The sequence below is a fragment of the Harpia harpyja genome, chromosome 11 (assembly GCF_026419915.1).
Source record: "Harpia harpyja isolate bHarHar1 chromosome 11, bHarHar1 primary haplotype, whole genome shotgun sequence".
Lineage (NCBI taxonomy): Eukaryota > Metazoa > Chordata > Aves > Accipitriformes > Accipitridae > Harpia > Harpia harpyja.
The window spans coordinates 10164258-10187529 of record NC_068950.1 but is presented as its reverse complement, the minus strand read 5'-3'; the positions used below and the strand labels follow the sequence as shown (position 1 = coordinate 10187529).

General features: G+C 41.2%; 1 protein-coding gene across 2 annotated transcripts in view; it reads left to right on the top strand.

The window, feature by feature from the left end:
• The window catches only part of SOAT1 (sterol O-acyltransferase 1), a 30540-nt gene extending 8252 nt beyond the window's left edge, over window positions 1-22288 (top strand). For both annotated transcript variants that reach the window (XM_052801625.1, XM_052801624.1), the window contains exons 3-16: window positions 3446-3504; window positions 8956-9104; window positions 9199-9258; window positions 9695-9802; window positions 11516-11798; window positions 12924-13002; window positions 13700-13781; window positions 14490-14535; window positions 15660-15789; window positions 16195-16292; window positions 16791-16889; window positions 17397-17532; window positions 18368-18513; window positions 19385-22288. In XM_052801625.1, the coding sequence (XP_052657585.1) occupies window positions 3446-3504; window positions 8956-9104; window positions 9199-9258; window positions 9695-9802; window positions 11516-11798; window positions 12924-13002; window positions 13700-13781; window positions 14490-14535; window positions 15660-15789; window positions 16195-16292; window positions 16791-16889; window positions 17397-17532; window positions 18368-18513; window positions 19385-19441 (1532 nt within the window). In that variant the 3' untranslated portion in view covers window positions 19442-22288. The remainder of the gene's footprint in view (window positions 1-3445; window positions 3505-8955; window positions 9105-9198; window positions 9259-9694; window positions 9803-11515; window positions 11799-12923; window positions 13003-13699; window positions 13782-14489; window positions 14536-15659; window positions 15790-16194; window positions 16293-16790; window positions 16890-17396; window positions 17533-18367; window positions 18514-19384) is intronic.
• The last annotated feature ends 984 nt before the right edge of the window (window positions 22289-23272 follow it).

The following is a 23272-nucleotide window of genomic DNA, read 5'->3' as shown; positions in this document are numbered from 1 at the left end:
GCTCAATTTTTCAACAATAAGAAGCTTTCTCAATCTTCAGGTGATCTTTTATTAGCCTGATTTCCTATGGAAACAAAGCTTACATTTAACTTGCTCATTTCTTTATTTCTGACTTTTGAACCTGCTTGGAATTTGGACTGTGCAGAGGTGTCGCATCCTACAAGGATCAGTTTCTAAAGCCCAAGACAAGTGGTCAGCTAAAGATCTTATCAATAATGTCTTTGCTGATGGGAAGGGAACACAACTACCATTAAGTTAAAACGTCATCCTATGAGTAAAACTCTTTCAAAGCAAACCCTGCTGCAGTCTCCTGTGAAACTTGGTACTGTTTCATATTAGTCTTCAAAGATGATTTTCTTCCTTATGACTTTAAATATATTTCCTGTTTTCTTAAGGCATATCCCATATTGTTTTAAATGCTAAGATGTGCTTGCTTGTCTTGTGCAGCCTTGAGTCCATTTTTTTTAATGATGTTTTGCAGTGCCAAAGTGATACAGAGGGATCCAGTCTTCATTTTCAGTGTCAAAGGAAAATGAAGATTTAGACTTCTCAGAGTACACAATTCCTTTATGAAGGAATGAGTCTCAAAATCATGTGATGTTTCTCTTCTCAAATGACCTCACAGAACATAAGTAGCAGCTTGTGCAACAGAAGATGAATGATTCAAGAAGATGATGAGTTTGTGTTCTCTGGTGTCTGCCTTGTGACACAGCTTGAGTTTATGGTGTGATGCAACACAGCAGAATGAGTTGTTTTGGGGTGGGTTTTCTTCTACAGGAGACTCTTCTAGAAAAGAAGCAACAAGCTTACAGGTGGTTTTACTTTGTTTTATGAGACACATATACTAAAGACACGGAGATCTTGATTTTAAAGCATTTTAAAAGATGCTGTGTTTCTAGTCTAGTCTGTGCATACACACCGGTGTGTGGGTGAATAAAGTGATAGGAGGGACACTGCATACAATTTAGCAATTACAGCATCAGCAGGTCAGAGTCTAGCCTCGTTTCCTGTACAACCATTAAAGCTGTACATTAGCTATCTGTAAAACTATATCCATCTTCAAGGCCTTGTAAATCAAAAAGGGAGTTTTATTTCCGAAGTGGGCTGCTCCTGGGTAGTTATAATAATTGAGGCTTCAAATGCCAGATCTGACAGGAAATGTATAGTCAAAGCAGTGGCTATTTATTTTTGGCTTGGCTTACAAAGGAAATAGTGCAGTCCATTAAGTCCCATGTGTCCTGTCCTCTTTGGTGGTCTTGGACAGCTTCAAGCAAACTTGATAAGTCTTGAAGACTGGCAGCTGGATAAGAGACACAAATTCTTACCTTTCTACAGGAAAAGGTTAGTTGTGTTTTGAGTTCAAAAGCTCTGTCTGGTCTGCTTGCTAGCAGATAAGCACAAGGTGGTTCTTAGTGTAGTAGTAATGGGGGAGGGGGCTATGAATACAATTGTGGAGTGGTGCAGTGAGGAAGTAGAGCCACTGAGATGATACGAAGGGTATACAGTTCTGCTGCTTGTGGAACAACTTGATTTTTTTTTTTTTTTAATTTACTGGGGGAGAGAGGGAGGCAATCCGTTTGAGACCAGCAAAGTGCACGAGCTGAGTGGGACAAGGGACTCTCCAGTGGTATCTTACACTCTTCTCTCAAATTGTTTTCCAAACTGCTGCTGTTTGGCAAGTCTAACAGCATGAGCTTAAATGCTGAGGTAATTTTTTTGTCTTGGAGGTGAGATGCTTAGCAACCAGGAACTCTATTTTTGTAAAAATGGATCTTTGCATGCAGCCAAAAATTCATGGTGTTAAGAAGTTTCCTTGTTGTTGTTGCATTACAAGGCTGCTAAGTAACAGGCTGTTGTTGCAGGTCTGTTTGTAAGTCTGTAGCTTGTGGAGCAGTTTTTATAAACAAAAAATGATCTTCCTGCTTGATTGGAGTATGGGGTGAAGAATAAATGCTGACAACTGAGCATAGCTTCATTGAAGATAAAGTTTCTTGTTTCATTTAACTCTCCTCCAGTATTGGAATTGGAGTTATCTCTGAAGCAGGTCTATCTAAACGTCATACAACTGGTTGCTCATAAGAGCACCTTCAGACTAGTGTGCATCACAGAAGCACTTGCTTTATTAAAACAACACACTGTGCATTTTGTGTGCGTAGGCTGCACACATACAAGGAGGACAAGATGAGGAGGCTGCATTATGAACTGTGATATTGCCATAAATCTGTCTTCTCATCACACAGCAGCACAACGTTGCCACCTCTACTGCAAATCTGTTAGCTCATGCTTCACTGGAAATGTTCCTAGAGAATCAGTTCAGTATCCTCTTTTTCTAAGAGTGGTAGTGTCATCTTAGCTACTGAACATGCAAGTTGTAACACTAGCAATGTGTTACTGTGTAAGGTACTGTTGCAGCTATAATTGCCAAAGGACATGCACAAGGCAAGGTATGTTGCTATCTTTTCACCCTGACTAGTGAAAGGGGGGTGGATATTGCTGCTTTAATCTTGCTTTTGCTTCATGTGCAAGACTCTCTGTGTTAAGTAACTTTATCTTCTGTGTTGTAGTTCTAATTGGAGAAGTGAAACGCCAGCTGGCTTGCCAGCACTCTACAACCATTGCAGACAAACCTTGTCTTAAAACTCAACTAGTCTGAAATGTCTGATTTGAGTATGTTGCTTCCTCTTGATGTAACAGAGGCATCTCAGATGTGTATAGTTCTTTATGCAAAAGAAGGGTGATATTTGAGGCTTTACATATTAGCCAATGGTTTTAGTAATGATAAAAGTCGGATGATGTTCATGGCAGGTTAGACCTGACTGTTTGCTTAAGTGATGAAACATATTGAGGAATACAGTCAGACTGATACCTAGCACTTCTCCTGGGGGATGAAAGGAGTGGGAGTAGCCAGGTTTGAACAGAGGGTAACCTTCCAACTTGCCATTTAGCCAGTCTTCAGAGCTGGTTACGGTAACAAATAGTCGTGACTTGACTGCCTTGTCTATTGGCAATGTAGAGACCTCCAGACAACCTAATCTTATGCCTAGTTCACTGTGTGTAAGATAAAGCTGTGATAAAAGATCAGTACACTTGGATATGACCTTCTAAGGGTTGTTCCATTTGCTGCTTCAAGGCTGAATATGTTTAGGGACCTTGGGAAGATTTGCAGAGTTGCTGATGGAAAATAAAGCTTTTGAAAATCCAGCCTGTTATCAGCTGTTGACTGCCTTATAGTGCTGTGATCTTAAATGGCTGTTTAAAATACTTGGTCATAGCTTATGAATTTCCTGCAGCTTTGTTTTGAACTTGCTGGGACCTTATTAGAAGTCAGAAGCACTAATGAAAAAATCAGTGACTCGGCTACTGTATGTTGTGCTTTCTGTGTTTTCAGACATGCAGCTTGCATCACTGAAAATGCAAATGTTAAATATTTGCTTTCCTTCCTTAGGCCGGGTTGATGTTGACCATGTGATAACAAGGAAAATGCAGCTAATAGCAGAAGCTGAGGTAAATATACTCTAATGCTTGCTTACGGGGAGGAGCGGGATAATTGACCCCAAATGTCTTTTGGAGAGTCACTAGTCCTGGAACACAAATATCCCTATTCAGTCATAGCTTGAGTGCAGTGATTTTTATACGGCCCTCTTTCTATCTTCCTTCTCTCTTCTGACTTTGCACAAGAGAGGTGGTATTATCAAATGCAGTTCTGTCCTACTTGACCCCAATAGGTTGAAGTCCAAAGATAAGAATGAACTTTGAGGCCTGTAAATAAAATGGAACTTCACTCACCACTAACTTTTGGCAGTGTGATTATCAGCTAGCCTACTTGCATATTTAGTCTTTAGAATGCTCTGTGTCCTGCTATCCACTGAACAAAGGCTAGCATGTAACCTGTATCCCACAGCTTCTGTTGCCCTGGCTATGGAAATGACCTACCTGAGCCTTGGTCCCACTCATTTTGTCAGTGAGCAATATGCCCAAAGGAAATAGCACTGTGTATTTGTAACATCATTACATTTGTGTGAGCTGCCATTGTCTTAGCTTATGTTAAGGTGATTTATGCCCAAATTAAATGAAGTTAGCTAACAATGACCTGCACCCTCCTTGTTAACCATTGTTTTGTAGCACGCATATTCTTCAGGCCAAATCGTCCTGTACTCTTGCTTAATTTTATTGCAGAGAATTCCATGGTAAAGATGAAGTAATCTAATTGTGCCACCCTTATGTGAATATTGGGAGTGGATGTTTACAAGACAGAGAAATATCTTGACCTTTCAGATGTTTTCCTGTTTAAAAGTCTTTTTTTCACCTCTATAGGCAGTGTGTAATTTATAATAGGTATAAGTAAAGTATATTTAAATGTCTTCTGCAAAGAGTGTACTGCTTTTTGTGCTGAAACTCCTGAAATTCAGCACATTAGAGGGATAGTCAGCTCTGAATTTTATTTCTTGTGTTGTCTTCTCTAAATGAGAAGGACATGATAGAGCAAGCCTCTCATCTTTTCTCTGCGGATAAAACAGTCACTGCAAATCACTAAGTTGGCAACAGATGCCTGCATGAGAAAGCTTTGGCTGTTAAGCACATGTAGCTTTAAGTTCTATGTTCCAGGGAGCACTAGCTGGTTGCAAGGGGACAGATTGATCTTTGATTTCTTTCTTCAGAAATGTCTCTTGTTTCTAAATTTTTTTTTTCTGGCCTCCAGCTTTGAGACACGCTAGTTTGTAGACAAGGTGATTTCTTGTCTGCAAAGAGAATTGAAGAAAACCAGCAGTGGCACTTTAATTACTGGAGCTTCTCCCAAAACACGGAGAGCTCAGGTTTTAAACCCTGAGTTAAGCAGCTTGCAAATTTGTTTAACATCCCTCAAAGCTACAACAATAGCTATAAAGCTAAGTAAAAACCTCCATCTACTGCAAAATTCCTGAGAATTCTGGAGTGCCTGGCCCTTTTGTTGTGTGAACCACTGAACAAAGGCTTGGATTGCACTTTACCTTCCAGGTGACAGGTATCTGAGGTCTAGAAAGACTCTTCACTCAGAAAAGTGCTGGTCACTGGCAACTCTGACTGATTTAAATGGGATTTGTAGGTGCTAGGTGCTATTCGTGCATAGGATGCCTTCATGCATCTGTAGTCCAGTCTGAAAATCTAGTCCTTTGTTCATCCTAAACTGAGTTAAGAATGGTGTGTTCTGTCACTTGATCAGGGCTGGATGTTGTTGTGTTTCAGTGACCGAAATTACTAAACCTGTTTGAATGAGTAAAATGCTGGGGAACTTTTGCAACTTTTTAAGTAAGCTACAGGGTTATTTCCTTCAACTCTCTCTGACTTCTCATCAGTTATTGGCCAGCTTCTGGCTGGCATAGCATTCTTTTCACGCTAGTCTCCTTTTTTGGTTTTGTAATGATCTGATTCTTTTGTTTAAAACTTAATGGTGACAGCTGAGTGGATCTGCCCAGTTTCTTGTCTGAGACTTCAGGCATACTTTAGGAAACTCTTGGTTAAGTGCTTCCCATTGGGGGAAGCTACGACAAGGCCATCTGTGCATCTGTGCCCTGTCATAGTGAAGGCTGGTGGGAGGTGTGTTCTCTTTAAGTTTCTTTTTTTTTTTTTTGATGACTGGGTAGAATGTACTTGGCTTATTGAGCGCTAACATTACTCTGGCAATTGCTCAAGTAGATTGCCCTTTGAATGGCAGTAGTAATAGTTGATAATATAGCAGGATATGTTGTGCAGTTTTGTGATATAAAATTACAATTACTGTAGGGTCTATGCTCTGGTTGTATTTTATTTAATCTAATGCTCTCCCAATCCAAACACATGCATATGTTGGTATTAGCCCTGGAGGATTGTGTTAGGAGGAGGCAGTCTCAGCAGAGTGCCAACTAAAGGGAAGAGGTAGTTTAAGGAAATAATTTCTGTTAAACTCTTGCTGAGAAGAGATTAGGCTGAAAAAGGGGGAGAGACTTTAAAAAAAAAAAAAAAAAAAGATAGTTTTGGTAGGGATGAATAGTGCTTTGTTTGGCATGGAAATTTGAGTGCCTCAAGAGGAGCAGGAATTTCTATTTGACTTTCTTGGTAGGGATATGTGCAAGCAAGCTGTAAAAGCAGGCTGTGCCAGAGAGCACTGGTGTCTTCTGTTACAGGTCGTAGTTCCGAAGTACTTAATGTTTTGGTTTTTTTTTTTTTTCTCCTGTTTTTAAAGGAACAAGTCCACATCTCTTGCAGAGACAATCCTCTTCTCTGCCTCCCAGAAAAGCAATATTTAAGAGTAGCCAGCTCCTAAGAGCTTCTGTTTCATTAAGCACTGGTGAAGCTTGTTTATTCTGTACTGGCGGCTGCCAAATAAGGGAAAAATGTTTTTATTAAGTTAAATATTAATCTGCTCCTCCTACTGCAGCTTCTGTTTCAAGAGATCTCTCTGGATCTGACCATTATGAAACGTGAGGAATGTAGAGTTCTGATGCATCTTGACTTCAGGGTCTTCTGGTTTTATGTGGTCTCACTTCATATTGTCTTATATTTCCTGCCAGAGAGTTAGACTTGCTTACTTGGCTGTTGTTGCATTAGAGAGTAGCATTTTGTAAGAATACATCATCTATTAATATATTACGTTAGCCTACAAATTTTGATTCTAGAGAGGGCTTCTTAGCTTAGTTTTTTGGGTGATCTACTGTATAAAATCAATCCAACTGTGATTTGTGCTGGAAAATGATGGATATATCATGGATGACAAGTATCCATCAGTGGAAGTAGACTCCTTAAAACATAGCTGTGGAAAGAGGTTTGTGTAAGGGGCAGACATATCACTGCTGCAGCTTAGACCTAACAGATCCTGTTTCAGTTATCTGGCTTTTTCTTCTTTTCTTAGACCTTGTGTCTCTTCCTTTTTAGCAAAAACAATGCTGTTCCAGCTTTCTTTAGCATAATAGTTAGGCACTGAAACATAAACACCTACTGACAAATGAGCTCAAGTGTCACACATGCCTTTTTGAGGAAGCATAATTTTTGTGCACAACTTCCAGGCTTTCTTTCCCTCCTTGAAAATGGATTTCTTGGTTTTGTTACTTTTCAGCCGTAAAGTTTAGAAAGTAGGTAGCAGTCACCCTGAAGGTGATCAGGGAAACATATGTGTTTCTTAAGCAGCTGATCAGTAGGAAGACTAGATGAAATAATATGTAGTTAACATGTAGGAAGACTTGGACCTTGAATTTGGAGGCAAACTTGAAAAATCCCAGGCAAAAGGATAGTCAGACAAATGTTGCTAGTAGACACTTGCATAAGAAACCAAAACGCAATATGCAATTAGATTTGAAGTCATTTCTTGAAACTTGCCTATCAACTGTGCTGAAGATGATGGCTATCTGGCAGAACGTTCTCAAAAGGTTTATGGTTCAGGAGCTCAGGGGATAGCTTTCGGCCACGCTTCATCACTAGGCCCAAGTATTGGGAAACCTTTTGGTGTCTGAGGACTTGATGTTAAGGAACTAAATTCTCATAAGTCTTATAAATCACTGTCTTCTGAAGTGCCAGAGATCTAAGGATCTTTAGATTCCCAAAGTTCTTACTGAAATACAATGAATGTATGTTCTCGTTTTCTTTCCTTGAGGGAATTCATTTTGCCTGCCTTTTTCTAGTCATAAGAATAACATGCCACTCTGCAAATCTCAGGATCCTCTCTGCATATAAAGAGTAAGAGAATTTGCACCACAACAAAAAGCTATCCAGAGCTCAGTGTAGCACTTTCTGCAGAAATAAGTAACTTTGAACATTTAATCATTAATTCTCCTCTAAATGCATCTGGTTTTAAAAACTCTGCCTGGGGTGTGGGAGATCAGGTCTTTGAAAGCTCATGTTATGAGACTAAATAGCAGATTCAACTATGTTGCAGACAGGAAAATACAGGAATGAATTACATGTGCTAGTCTTCAGGCAAGACAAAAGGGATATGAAAACATCTTGGCATTTTACAATCTGCCTTTTGAAGATGAATTATAGTCCTTGTCTGGATGACTTATTGATGAGGGCGATGCTCATCAATGGTTTTTCATGCACCCTTAGAAGTCAAGGTCTCTAGTAAATCAGATGCTTCAGAAGTTGCCTTTGTCTAATAAAATGAGAGAAGAAAAATATGAATAGGCTAAAATGGTGCAACTTTGTCACAACTGGCTGTAACAGAACCTGTATAAAGCTGTCTGAAGAAAAGGGAGTGTATGAAATTCAACTGGTATATTTGATCCCCTGAATTCTTGAACTTCAGTCTTGCTGCCTACCAGTTTTCTCTCTCACTGCTCAGTCTTAATGCTTAGCAATGGTACCCTGTTTTGTTGCTTTAGTGGAAATTTTGCGGGCATTCTGTAATTTCAGTGGTATGTGAAAGTTTTAATCCAGTGGTAGCAGTGGAGGGGTAAATTTGGTCCTTCTTCCTGTACTCACATCATTGAGATTGCCTCTGTGTTAATGCATGAGAACATTGATGGTGATTACTTAGCCACAAGCATGGAAAGGTCCATTTTTCCCTCAGTAACACTAGATGGGCTAAAAAGTAAATCTTGTTGTACTTATTTGGTATGCTAAGGTTGTAACTCTGGTTAAAATTGAGAAAAATTTTCTGGGGCTCATGTGTTAAGTTTAGCTCAACCTTTTTGGCACCATAAAATATGTGAAATACCTGCCACTCCAGACTTATATATGAAGAGCAGTATGTTTACTTTGCTCCTCTGTGTTGCATCTGATAGAGAAGATAAACATCACTCAAAGTCCTCTGGCCTGAGGTGTGTGAACAGGCCAGGATAAGTCCCTGATCTTGTCCAAGTTGGCTCCAACTGTTGGCAGATGATACGGGAATGTTTTCTTGATACCTTGCTCTGCCCTGCTCCAGGATAAAAAGGAATATAAATATTTTATGAAAATGTATCCAGAAGAGTTAAACAATTTTCTGCTCCTTTTTTACTCTATCAGCAATTGAAGCCAGCTTTCATGAAGGAAGTGGACAGTCACTTCACGGAGTTTGTGAACAGTTTGGTGGCAAAATCAGCACTCCTGGATTCCTCATCTTCAGCCTCCCTCTTCCCAGCTTCCTGCTCAGAGAAGGAACTGCACAAAGCCAAGTAAGTCAGTTTTAAGCTGTCCCTATAACAAGGTTATGTTTCCTGGAAGCCTTATTTCCTTTCTTGTCTCAAATGTTCTCCTCTTTGTTTGCAGGACCTCGAGGGCCCCTCCAGAACATGGGAAGATCTTTACTGCCAGAAGGTCCCTCTTGGAGTGAGTAACTTAACTTCACGTTTTCCATTAAATTGACTGAAAATACCCTTGATAGCGAACTAACTAGCCTTTGCTTTGAGGTACTCTCCCCACCACCACCTGTGGTCTTATATTCAAATCCCTGTGGACTAATCCATTTAAGCTTCTCTGTTTCTTTCTAAAACATCTCTACTACAGCTTGCAGGCTTCCTGACTATAAACCTTAATTACAGTCCTCTCAGTACCACTAAGATAATGGCTAATTATCCTTTGTCTGAGGATAAACCAAGGAAGTGTCTGTGTAGACTGACACCCAAATTGTGCATTAACTTGAGTCTTTTGAATGGGGATGGCAGTGATGTCATCTTACCTTACTGTGAAACACTTTGAAAGCTAACATGCTGGAGGTGTGGTGTGCTATGTGAATGGCCTGATAGCATTTGAATCTCTCCCATAGTGAGCTGTTTGAAGTGAGTCACATCAGGACAATCTACCACATGTTCATCGCTCTTCTCATTGTCTTCATCCTCAGCACACTTTTAGTAGACTTCATTGATGAAGGAAGGTAAGAATACTTTGGAAAGACAGGGACCAAGAGGTACATGAAACTCAGAATGGTGCAGAAAGAAGGGGAAATCCTGCCTTGGGATGTTGTTGGAAGGGGGGGTTTCAACTTGACATACTTAAAATATATGCTGGAATTCCTGTTGAGGGCATATGATCATTTCAAATCAGATAGCTAGATGTTAGGAAAATCCTACAGATTGGTGTATTCCATGAGAATTATGGCCAGCACAGTTCAGCCTAACACACTTACTTCATCACAAGGCTGGCAAAAGGAAGGGGTCATTATTGAATGTGGACTGCTCTAGTTGAATATATTTAATGAAACAGTAGCTTTCAGCTGCTTGTGTTGCTTGAAGGAGGACTGTGTTTAAATACTTCAGCAGTCCTTCCTCTGTTTAAAAATGACAGTTCTGGAACACTGTACTTGTGCTTCAATAAAAATAGAACTTCTTTTTCCTGGGGAAAACATCTCAAGGATATTGGTTAAGATTGTGCTTTGCAGGTAGCCAGTTCTGAAAAAGATTGTGAAAGACTGCTTTCCTCACACTCGCTCGTTGCTTTAAATAGTATCTTTTTGGCAAGCTGTATCCCATGTACACAAGTAGGATTACGTGTTTATCTTGCTGATTAGCTGATCCTCAGTGTACAAAACTAGAGTTGTATCTTGATTATTATCGTTCCTCTTGTCTAGGTATAAGAACAAGCTCATGTACTATTGAATATTGTTTAGCTGATCCTAACTTAATAGTGTATGGACATTGGGGGAGAACAGGTATTTACCCCTCAAATCAACTAATAGGGCTGGATTCTCTGATTACTTTAGAAAAAAAAGGAAAGAAAAAAAAATATCATTGCTGTGTTCGCAGCTAGATCTGATAGTTTGGATCCAGTTTGCAATTGAGCCTCCGCATGAGAACAAATAAATTGTGTTGGTGTACTCTGTACTACCTTCTTCTCTGACCTTGTCTTAGAAGAGCTGCTTTTGCGTAGGAGTAAGCTCTGGTGACTTTGATAGCCAGTAAGGTTGAACATCCTTTTGTTTATGTCCTTATGTTTTAAGCTTGATTAATAAAGTACCTGGTGCACACCATGTGGACATATTTGAACTGACCATCTGATGACCCTAAGCCTTTTGGGTGACTTCTAAATTGAATCCATGTGGAATGCCTACAGTTTTCACAAAGCAGAATTAAATTAGGTTTGAGTGCTAGATGTTAAAATACCTCATGCCTACAGAGGCGGGGAAAAAGCCTCTTTAAGTGTTAAACTCCTGGGAAGAACTGATTCTTAATGTAATAGTGATGATGTCTTTGGAGTGTTCCCCAAAAGCTCTTTTGGACCCTGGTTCAGCAGTGGATCATTTAGTCACGTGCTTGTTCTTAACCAGGATGAGCTTGAGCGTACTCTTAAAGCACATGCTGATCTTAAAGATGCGCTTAAGCCCTATGGGATTTGAAGGTAAGCTGTGTCTGACAGCATTGATGGCATGAGTCCTTCATCTCTTATTTTCTGATGTGCTTGTGGGTGGCCACTTAAATCTGCCACAGACAGCCCTCTGTTCCTGAGCTGAAAATTGCCACGGTCGCTTCTATCTAGACTGTCAAACAATTAGGATCTGGAAGCTTTGCATTTTGTAGCCACTTAGTGGAGTAGAAATATTTCTAATGAAACAGTGGACACTGAATATTGTCTCTTTCCTTGTGCCTTCTAGGCTGGTCCTAGGATTTGATCTCTTGGTCTTTGTTTTTGGAAAGTTCCCAGTCGTCTTCTGTACTTGGCTGTGCATGTTCTGTGCCACAGTTATTGTTCCTTACAACCTTTTTGTCTGGTGGGCCCAAGGCTACTACAGTTCCTCCCATCGTGTAATCCGCTCTCTTTTCTATGGGATGTTGTTCACGCTCTTCCAAACAGCTGGGCTTGGATTTGGACCAACCTATATTGCTGTATCGTATGCCCTGCCTCCAGCTTCCCGTTTTATTGTAATACTGGAACAGGTAGGTCCCTACCCAGTATCTTTGGATATGTTGAATCTTGTTTTCAAAATGGAAAGGGTCCTTTTTCGTAAGGAGTCAAGTGTTGCTTTTATTCATTAAATTAAGCTAGGGCTGTGGATGAGTTTGTCTTTGACTTCAAGGCAGACTTACAGGCAGCAAGTCTAATGAGACGAAGTAGGTGGTAAACTTCATTTTGACCTGGAAACCACTTGGGTTTTTTACGCTGTATTTAAGATTTTACTGTGGGTTTTTTCTGAACATACTTCAAGGCTGAAATTCTATTTATTTCTAGTTGTCTTGTGGATGCTAAATGCTTAAAACCAATTTTAAGAACCTGTTGTACCATAGTTCACAAGGAAGCTGTAACATCCCTCTTTTAAAAAAAAAAAAAAAAAAAAAAAAGGCAAGTACATAGTCAACAAGTGGTTCCTGTTTCCCTTCCTGTTCCCAAGAAGCAACTGTCTGTCTTGTAGTCAGAACTTTATTGAAAGTGGAATTTTCTTTTTTGGGAGAAGGAGAGGAAGAGTGTGGAGGAGTGGTTAGACCATCAGGTTAAAACAAGGATGTTCAGAGATGAGAGTGTAGGCTTAGAGAATTAACTTTGGACTAGTCCTTCTTTTGGTCCTTCAGTGTTAAAACAAACAAAAAGCCCTGCTTGGTAGCTGTGGACTATTTATATGGGGCACCACCTTATTCCAGTGTAGTGGTAATTGCTGTACAACACATCTAACTTCAAGGAGTCGGTTTCAAGACTTTGAAACATACTGGCCTGTTGAAATGGATAGGGATTTTTCCTTCAATTTTAAATTAATGTTAATTGGTTAGTGACTTGCTGGTGTTATTCAGAGTCCTTGTGTATGATGTGGTCCTGTGAGTGTAGATGAGATGTGTTTTGACTCTCTTGAGCCATGATTGTTTTACTGTAGGTTTCACCTTGCAGTGTTTTAAATTCATGTCAGTTAAACAGGCTTGTGGGCAGAGGAAGCAGCCCTTTACTTGTGAAACGGGTAGTAAATTAGAGAGAAACCAGGGTGTTGAAGGTGTTACCTTAAAATGCTTGATCCAGTCTTTATTGGGAAGCTGGGAAAGTGAGAGTATTAAACTGATATTCTCTTTGTCTTACAGGTTCGTCTTGTTATGAAGGCTCATTCATTCATCCGGGAGAATGTACCCAGAGTCCTAGCCTCTGTAAAGGACAAGTCCAGTGAGTAACTTGCCCTGCTTTTTTTTGACAGCAGTGCATAACCAGCTCTTGTTTTCCCTCCACTGCTTTGAGCTGTCCTCATGAATTGGAGAGGTAGGATTTGAATGGGTGGCTTTGGATGGGGAGGTCACGAGGCTCTAGGCTGGCCTTTTGCATCATAATTTTAGCCTGAACCTTTTCATTTGGTATTAGGTAACAAGCTAGACTGTTGTCCAGGTCTAAGTCATCTCTGTATCTTGAAGTCTTTCTTCAACAGGACTTCAACAGGATTTCTGCTTTTAGGAGCAAAAGGTGTTTAGGGGCTGCTTGCACACCTCCAGTTCAGTGCTCTAGTTGAAATGACAGCAACTGTAGAAGCACAGAAGCTCTTTCAGCAAGGCATGCTAGAGCTGAACATGAACCCACATGTTGATACAGGCGTCACAGCTTCATCTTCCCTAGGAGGAAAGGAAACGTGATATCAAGGTGTTAGCACTGCGCTACCTGTTAGTCACTTGTTAACTGTGCTTCATGGCAGGGCGATTCCATCTGATAGGTCTAGTTTGTTGTATTCTCTGCAAATCCCATACCTTTAGTTCCAGACTGAGGGTTTTTTTGAGGTGATAAGAGTTCTATGTTGTGAAAGGGTACTGGGGAAACTGAACTGTCAGTAAGAAAAAAACCTGCAGTGTCTTTTTTTCATTTCCCCCTCTTCCAGGCACAGTACCTATTCCCAGAATTTCTCAATACCTGTACTTCCTCTTTGCTCCTACCCTCATCTACAGAGACAACTATCCCAGGTAATGTGAGCAACACCAATAGAACATTAAAGCAGTCTAAAAACTGAAGCCAACATTAAGCATCCCTGGATGTGATCTATTCAATTTATGAGTTAGAGCTTTCATAAAGATGTAGTTAAGTCAGTAACCTGGCAAGGGCAGGACTTGGTCACAAAAACTCAGTCTAATGCTAATAGTATTTTGACTTTACCATTCTGGTTTTATTTCTTTGGGAAGTGCACTTGAAGTGAAACAAATTAAGGACTTGCTACTGAATATTTCATGATACACAGTTCCTGCAGTAGGCTTGTGTGTTGTTTTACATGGTGCTAATAAGCAGCCCTCTCTTGAGTTTGAAGAGATAGGCTGAAGCCTTTAAAACTGGGAACTCCCAAACTTTTCTGTACTTTGCTGGGTTGCACTTCGACAGTGTCGAGTCAGCAGTCTTTTACGTGACTATCGGGCAGATCACCACCTCCTACGCAATTGCATAATGCTGCCTTCCAGATACTTTTCCATTTATGGAATTGCCATAGTTATCCTGCTGTATTTGAAAGTGAAGCACCAGCAATTTGGGCAGACATCTTTTGGATGCCAGGAGATTAAGAACTCTGGGATTCAAAAAACAGATTTTTTCAGAGTATAGTTCAGTAAAGTGAGTAACGGAAGGGAGGTGTTTGCTGCTTTGGGGTCTTATTTAGATATGATATCATGTGTTCTTTTTCCTAGGAATCCCATGATAAGATGGGGCTATGTGGCTACCAAGTTTGCACAGGTGAGTAGTGCAGCTTTCCGAAGAATGCACTTTCAGATATTGTCTAAACTGTATTGCTAAACAGTCCTCCCTTTGTCATTAAATCACTGTTTACTTGGTGTGGGCTTAACAGAAAAAAATACTTTTCAGTGACTAAAAAAAGAAACAGTGATCTTGCTGCACTAATGGGTGTGTCAAAGAAAAAAAAATAAAAATCCTTGCTTAAACAAACCTTTAGACTCTATTCCATACAAACAAAAGCTGTATGTGTGTGTGGGGAGCGCAATATCTATGCTCTGACGCTCTTTCTTTACAGTGATGCTATATTGTACTGCACTGGCGTAGCTACCTGTCTGCAGATATTCAGACCAATTTTGAAATAATGAGGCCTGGAGTCCAAATCTTCCGTGCTTATTTGAGCTTAAGGTTGACCTGATCTTCACATTTCTGGATGTGAGCTTCAATAGCTTCTTGTGGATGTGTTTCCAAGTAATGGCTTTGCGAGGAACAGCATGCATTCATGTTTTAAAAAGCAAAACAATTAAAAAAAAAAAAAGGAAAAACAAAGCATGAAAAAGACTTTGACTGCTTGCTCTTTCACAAAAGAGAGTGACAAAGTGCACACCTGGCTTACAGCAGTCAGAGTATTTAAAGCAGTGGCTTGCATTTTGACCTCAACTTCCAGAACATGGGTTCATGAGCCAGAGAAGGGCTGAGGTGGTTTGGCCTGTAGACATCCCCTTTGGGCTAAAAGTAAGCTTTAATATTAGATTTAACTACAGTAAATATTTTTCAATTATTTCTGCTCTTGTCTTGGACCTAGATCACAGGATACTTTCCCCGCTTACTTTGGCATTGGCACAGATCTTTTATGTCCTAACTTCTGAGTTGATGTAACTAGGAGAAACTTTTGCAGCTGCTGTAGTAGAAAAGACAAGCTGATTTTGCTCCTGGCTGTCAACATGGTACAGAGATGGCTGTGGCTTACTTTCTGCCTGGACCCTTAGGGAAGTTTATTAGCAGCAATGTAAAATAAATTATTTTGACTTGTGTTGGCAGCTGCTGTTACTCTTCTAGAGCTGTCAAGGGGTGGTGTGTTAATTGTGCATTTCTCTTATGGAGTCCAACTTTTGTTTTTGTTCCAGGTGCTTGGTTCACTTTTCTATGCCTACTACATCTTTGTGAGACTCTGCATTCCTCAGTTTCCCAATGGTAGTCAAGAAACCTTCAATCTTCGAGGGCTGGTCCTCTGCATCTTCAACTCCATTCTGCCAGGTAAGAACCCAGATTCATGAGTGACTATGGAAGAGGCAGAAGGGAGGGGAAATGCTTCATATGAGATGCATTCGTGATAGGCAAGGATCAGCAAAGGAGGTCTTGTGGGCAGACTTCAGCATTATGGTGTTAAACTTTAGAGTCAGCAACACAAAATAAAAGCTTGGGTTTGAATTTAACTGTCTTCTAAGTCAAGTTCTAGGCTCTGTGGCAACCTTGCTATTGCCTGCTGGATAAACATGGCCTAGTGTGGAGAGAAGCTGAAATGCTTTTACTCTTTTGTATAGGTAGCACAAAGCTTATCTGTGTCAGTGCCTGTAAGAACAGTCTTGACTGCATTACATGTTCTTGCTTATAGCTGAGAGAAAACACTACAGAACCGGTCTGAATCTACCTTGTTTCTAGGTGTACTGATTCTCTTCCTGGTTTTCTTTGCATTCCTTCACTGTTGGCTTAATGCGTTTGCTGAGATGCTGCGCTTTGCGGATAGGATGTTCTACAAGGTAAGAAGCAGGAGTTATAGTTTATAAAAGCAAGGGTTATAAAGCTTCTAAAATACATTTTCCTAATGAAAAGGAAAGAAGAGGAAACTGAAGATTATTTTACCAAACAAAACATCCACAGGTTTTTGCTTGCTTATGCTGTTAGGGCTTTAGTTTGTTGTTGTGCTGTAGAACAGATCTGACTTCTACTTGGCAGTCTGAATTGTTTTTAAGGTAATATACCCTGTGCACAAACAGAACCAGCCACCAGACCTACCCAATAGCTCTGTTAGCACTCTTTTTAATCTTTTATCATCTCAGCCACTGCAGTTTGGGATAAAACCAAACTTAATATACAGAGTAGAAAGGTGAAAGTGCAGTGGAACGCATTATTTCACAGTGCAACTTATATTAGCTTGGTATTATTCTGATCAATATTTTTCAACTTGATATCCCAGAAAAGACCTGTAGAATGTTTTATGCTTAATTAGATTTATACTCTTTCAACTGTGCTTTCAGGACTGGTGGAACTCCACTTCCTATGCAAACTACTACCGAACCTGGAATGTGGTAGTACATGACTGGCTCTATTACTATGCCTACAGGGACTTCCTTTGGGTGAGTAACAAGCAGATGTATTCTTTTTGTTAATTAAACATTTAACCACCGAGCAAGACAGTACATTTGTCAAGATGCAGCATCACTGTCCATTGAGAAGCACAAAAATGCCTTGCCTCAGCTGTTGTGGGTAGCCACTGTGCTTTTTAGAGATCCGTTGCTCATTTCCAAGTCCTTACTGTGTGTAAAATGTGGGCCTGAGATGTAGGAGTGTAAGGATTGACTCAACAGTCTGAACTCATGTTGTACTATTTTGGTGAGCTATGGTAGATACTTCATGAGTGGGCTCAACCTGAGTGCTTATGCAGGAGACCGGAAGTATGCCTAAAGAAAAACACCTAAAATCCAAGGTACTCTGTGAAGCACTTAGCATTTCATGTATGCCTCTTGGCTGGAGCAGGCACTTCTTAGCTCAGGTAAAAAAAACAACCAAAACCAATGTTGAAACAATGAAACTAAAAACATAGCAGAGTAGCTTATAATACTTGGTATTCTTCTCTCTTCCAGTTTTTTGGTAAGAAGTTCAAAGCAGCAGCTATGCTATCCGTCTTCACAGTATCAGCTGCTGTGCACGAATATGTTCTGAGCATCTGCTTTGGCTACTGCTATCCAGTTCTCTTTTGCCTGTTTACATGCTTTGGAAGTAAGTTCCCAGGAGACAGTATATGAGTGGGTTGTGGGTTTTGTGAATTGTGGTTTTTTTGTTTGGTGTTTTATTGTGGTTGTTTTTTTTAAACAAGAATGTTTTCCTCTTCTGATGCCAGTTATCCTTTGGACACTAACACACGGAACTGTTTCTTGTCCAAGAGTTGCAGTTATGGGTCCAAACTTTGTGAATGGATTTTTGCAGCCAAGTAGCTTAATAGATAGATGTATACATACAGTGGGTTTGCAAGCTTGGAACTTAGATGAGCAAGGTATGGATGGGGAGGAAGAGAGAGAGGCTGCTGTTCATGTGACACTACATATTAAAATAGCACTGCTTCCTGTTTGCCAAGCCTTAGTTGAATTGCTGCATGTCAGCAGGCTGGAAGTCTTCCTCTTTAAAGTCATAGCGTAAGACAAGTATTACTTTGCTACTGCAGTGAGGAAGAGAGACAATTTAGAAGTTAAAGCTCTTGCATTTCATTTTGGGTTTTGCGTTCGAACAAGTTACAGGGCTCTAATAAACTCTAGGCCACCTCTGCCAGCATGTTTTGGTCACCAGCGTAACACAAACAGTATTGATTCCCAGAGGCTTATAGCTGGGCCAGCTTGTTGGCAAACTTATTGGAAGTAAATGTCAGAATCATCTCATAGTATTTGCTCTACTGCCAGGCATAACCAGATTTTCTTGCACTATACTGACCTCACAGAGCAGCCTTGTTGCACCAGAGATGAAGTGAAGGGAGCGAAAGATCCCATGAAATCAGTTGGTCTTTGATTCTTTAATCCTGAGTTTGTTTCTGAACGATGTTTCTCATTTCACCTCTTTCCAGTGGTCTTCAACTTCATCCTTAATGACCGTCGGAAAGGGCCCATCTGGAATGTGATCATGTGGACATCCCTCTTCCTGGGCCAAGGTGTCATCATTTGCCTCTACAGCCAGGAGTGGTATGCCCGCCAGTACTGCCCCATGGAAAATGTGAGTGACTGGCCTTTTCTGTGGGATAACTGACCATCCAAGTGACTTGTCCTTTCTTGCTGTGGAGACAGGGCAGAAGTTAAATGGCACGAGCCTTTCTGGCAGTGTGCTGTATCGGTTCATTAAGAGTTATTTAGTCTAGAAGCTGTAGACAATCTAGGAAAGCTTTTTCTAACGAAAGTGCTTTCATTAGTGCTCTTTCTATGCTGATAGTATTTCACTACTTGAAACTGAGAGTGTTTTTCCCACATTTCTGAGGACATAAGCCACTACTTGAGAGTATGCTAGGCCATTCAAGCCCTGTGAATGGAAGTGCAGCACTGGGCCAATGAGGTCAGGAGAAACTTTTCTAGGAGGTCCACAAAAACAGCCTGTTGTGCCTCTCCCAGGCTAGAGTGGGTGGCAGTGAGAATTGGTTGCCTATAAATGGTCAGTTTGGGGTTTTGTTGGTGTTACGTTCTCTGACTTACAATTCATTTTCTTGGTACCAGATTCTGTTCTACATAAAACTTCTTGCTGTCCTAATTGATTTCAGTTTTAACGAAAGGTGTCCTCAGGCAAACTCTTATTTTAAGTTTGATTCTCCTCAGTTAAGAGTGTGCCATCCTAAATGACTGGCTTCTTGATGCAATATGCTACTAGACTCAGCATTTACCTGATGTATCAGAACTGGGGTTAAGGTGGGTGACAGGCAAACAGCTTGTGGCTGTAGCTGCACTTCCACAGGCTGTTTAGTGAGGATAAGAATAGGATTGCAGGATGTGAAAATGTGGTTTGATCTTTCCTGTTGGGGAAGTTTGACTTCAGCAGACCACACCACAGCTGGTGCTGTTTGCCTGTGACTAACTTACTGCCTCTCCATGTTTTGCAGCCCACATTCCTGGACTACTTAAAACCACGCTCATGGTCCTGTCATATGAAGATGTAAAAATGGTATGCTCTGGCTGTGTCATCGCAGAAAATCAGAGTTGTCCTCCAAGTATTTGGACCAATGACCTAACTCATTACAGACTTTTTCAATGGGAAGTTGTGCCTCCTGATTATTGGGGAGAAACTATAATTTTTTTTTTAAACATCACTGAGGCAAACCAGTTGACCTGGATTGCAACAGGCTTCATAGACAGCATCTACTATGTGCTGTCCCACTTTGAGCCATTTCCATGCCAGTAAAACATTGAGCTGAAGATGGAGTCTACTGGAATCCTACTCATCCAGGGGTCCCCCCAAGTTGCTGCTCTTCTGGACAATAGATAGTCTACTCAGATTTGCTAGTAGCTCATTGTTGGCGTCCGTCCATCTTCCTTAGCCATCCCTTTGCAATTTTTTTTTTCTCCTTTTTGGTAATGGGGTGTCTACAAAACTTATATTCTTTGTGATCCTGTCTGCTGCTGTGATGCAGACAAGTGGCAGAGCAACAGAGTATTTGCCTCCTTGCTCTGAAGATAGCCAAAGTATTCCTGGGTGGCTTTGAACTGTATTCTATGTATGTTGGCTGCCTACAGATTTAAAATAGGCAGAGGAAGGGGGGATTGTCAGTTTACTTGTGGCTGCATTGGAGAATCAGGGCACAGCATGTGCAGTCTTTATATGACTTTTTACACTGAAAATTTGTTTTCTCTGTATTCATTTAGTTCCCAACTGACTTACAGCATTTTTGTTCTCTGAAGGCCCTTGTGACTTGAGGACTAGTTTTTCTTCTAGCTCTTCCTTTCCAGATAATCAATTCTCTTAATATAATTAACTCATAAAAGAGCTTTTGCTTTTATTTGGCAGGTGCTTTAAGGTATACAAGTTGTTAAGACTTTCTTTAGTGTGAAAGATTTGAAATACTGTGACCCAAGTGTAAGAAAATGCAGTCAACTTTATAGGTACATAGCACATTCTCATCTGAAATGGCTACGTCCAGTTCAATATGCCCACACATCTTGGTGCCTCTCGCCAATGTGTGTTGTAGCAGCTTCTAACAGTGTTGGTGGGAAATGAGGGTTGACCCAGTGGCTGAAGTCAGAGCTGCTTTTTCATCTGCCTGCATCTGCTCTTATGCCAGTGGGGACTTCAGGTGAAGACCAGTTTCCTAGGTATTGCCCTCTTCCTTCTGAAGAGGTAGGACATCCTCCCATACACACTGATAAAGGGAGAAGCATTATGTGAATTTGGTGTTTCAGTATCTATTAATTAGGCAGGGTCCCTTCAGTTTCCTTGTTCTGTCAGATGCTAAGCACAAAAGGGAACTTATATAGTATTTGGGTATGCATCTCCCCAGTTTTACTGGAACTGCAGCTCCCATTATTGGAGAGGGGGGGGTCACGATGGAGGTACCTTAACTTTGGTCACAGGGATTTCTGAATTACTCAAATGTTCTTTATTGGCACTTCTTGGTAACAGCTTTTCCTTACTGACCTACAGCCTAGGTATTGAATACCAGCAGTACTAGGACTGTTGATAGACTTGTCTCCCAATCCACTTACGACTATCTTTTGGGCTTCTATTTTTACTAACCTGAGTCAAAAGTAATTTCATGAAAGCTAGGCGATGCTTAAACTCTTCCGGGTTTTCAGCTTCCTGAAAGAAGGAATCCTGCTCTTCAGAAAAGACATTGTGTCAGGTCAAACTTGCCAAATACAGTGTTTGCATATGTGGCTCTCCTCTGAAAATATCTCCTACTAGAAATTGTTTGTTGAAACAGCTGGGTTAATTTCAGAGGAAGGTGTTCATGTATATACTCAGACTTGGCAGTATTGGTATATAAAATCCTGAGAATGAAATGGATTACTTTATCCTCATTCAGTTTGATTAATCTTAAATCTTTCACCGTACCTTTTGTGGGAGGAAGGGACAGAAATGCTGAGCAACTAAGCTTCCTTTTTGGAAGAACAAACAAACAGAAAACAAACAAAAAATCCCACCCTTTGGCCAAACTGCTTTGTCAGCTCCTTAGTATAGGATGAAACTCAGTCTGGTACTACTTAGTTGTGGTGCTCAAAACACTTACGTACAGTTGTAATTGCACTCACATAGGGTGTGATGGATTAGGGACTTGATTTGTCTTGATGCCTGTGTCAGGTCTTGCTACTGTTGTCAGTGTTCTCAAAAGCAGATCAAATCATGGTACTTTGTGCCAAGTTTTGGTGTTTCCCTTGCAGCTGGCGCTGTCATATTCCTAATAAAGAATATCAGCATTTACTGTGTCAGCGTCCTCAGTGCTTGAAGCCTGAGGGCTTGAGCATCTGGCAAGCAAAAGGCAACCAGAAAGGGATGCTCAGCTGTTGCAACTAGTCTTAGCTTTTGACAGGTTGAGGTTTTTAGCCTTGCAGATCAAGGCATCTGGCAACTGTGCTGTCAGGGCATTAACAATTGGGATTACTTTCAATTTCATGGTTTTTTTTTTTTTAAATTGCCTTTGAATGTGGGCTTATTTTTGTATTTCTCAAGAGTATTGGAGGGCAAATACTAAGTCTTTTGCACATTGCTTGTTTAATTAGAGTCAGTTATACCATGTTAGAGTTTTTTTAGGCCGTGAGTGCCAGAGCTAGCAGTATGGTGTTCTGGACAATAATGAGGATGCTGAGGTTCACAACCTGCCCTTTACAACTTCTTAATAATAATATATACTGTTTTCTGTGGTTCTTTCCAACACAAGAATTGTGCAGCTTGCTTCCATGGTAACTCCCTCAGTTCCAAGGTGGGAAGCCTCCAGCTTTTGAGTGGGAACCTGTCCAGCTGCAGCTCCTTGCTCAGTAATATCACAAAAATCAATATTAGTATGGTGAAATGTGTCCTGGTTTTTGTGCAGGTGGCAGTTTGTTCTCAGGAATGCTGAACCTGTGCAGAGTCTTCATGCCTAGTACGTCCTTTCTGTTGGGGTATTTAGCTTCCGGCCTTTGGAGCTGAAGCAGTCCTGCCTCTGAGCTGCTAACTGTATGCTATCCTGTGACAGCTGTCTAAGGCATGTGCTGCGTGCTGTGATGGGAGGGGGGCGGGAAATCCTGATGTATTTTTTTAATATGAAATAGCATGGATTACGTGAATCAGGCCACTCGCTAAAGGAAAACTGAACTGTTTGAGCTTGCACCGTCTGAATGTCGATGGGCTGGAAGGACAGTGGTCCAGCGTAAGCGTGAGCAAGCCCTCATGCTCTGTGGCATCAGGGTAGTGAACCGGCTCCCTGCAGTACCTCTGAGCCAGCCGAGTTCAGCCTCGCTTGCAGCTGGGGCAATAAGCCATTGCTGCCCCTCTGCCATGGCAGGGGAGAGGTGCACAAGCAGAGGGTGGCCCAGCAGCTGCCACACGCTGCTGCCTGCCCCGGCACCAGTGGTTCCTTGTATGCAACCTGTACCGTGTTCTGTCATGCAAAAGACCTGTTTATAATCTACTGTATTACAGCAGTTGAAATATATTTTGCTATTAGGGGAGCAAACAAAAATCGCCTTGGCCTGTTTCTTTCTTCTCTAAGGCTTGTGATTTGGGGGGGGGGGGGGGGGGGTTGTAGGAGAGCATAGGGGAGTGGGGCTGGGGCAGGGTAAGGTATGTGGGGTTGCTCTCCTGGGAAGGTGGCTGCTGTGGGGAGAAGGTGTGGGTCGGAGCCTTGTGGGGCTGGGGAGGGAGGGCATCTTCTAGAACGTGGGGAGAGCCCTGTGTTTCCATGGTGATGGAGCCAGGGAGGAGCGGGCTGGCAGGTACGGGGAGGGGGGGCCCTCTGCTGCTCCCCATAGTGGGAGGGGGGAGCTGGCCTACCTTGGGGGTCTGGGGGCTGCAAGCC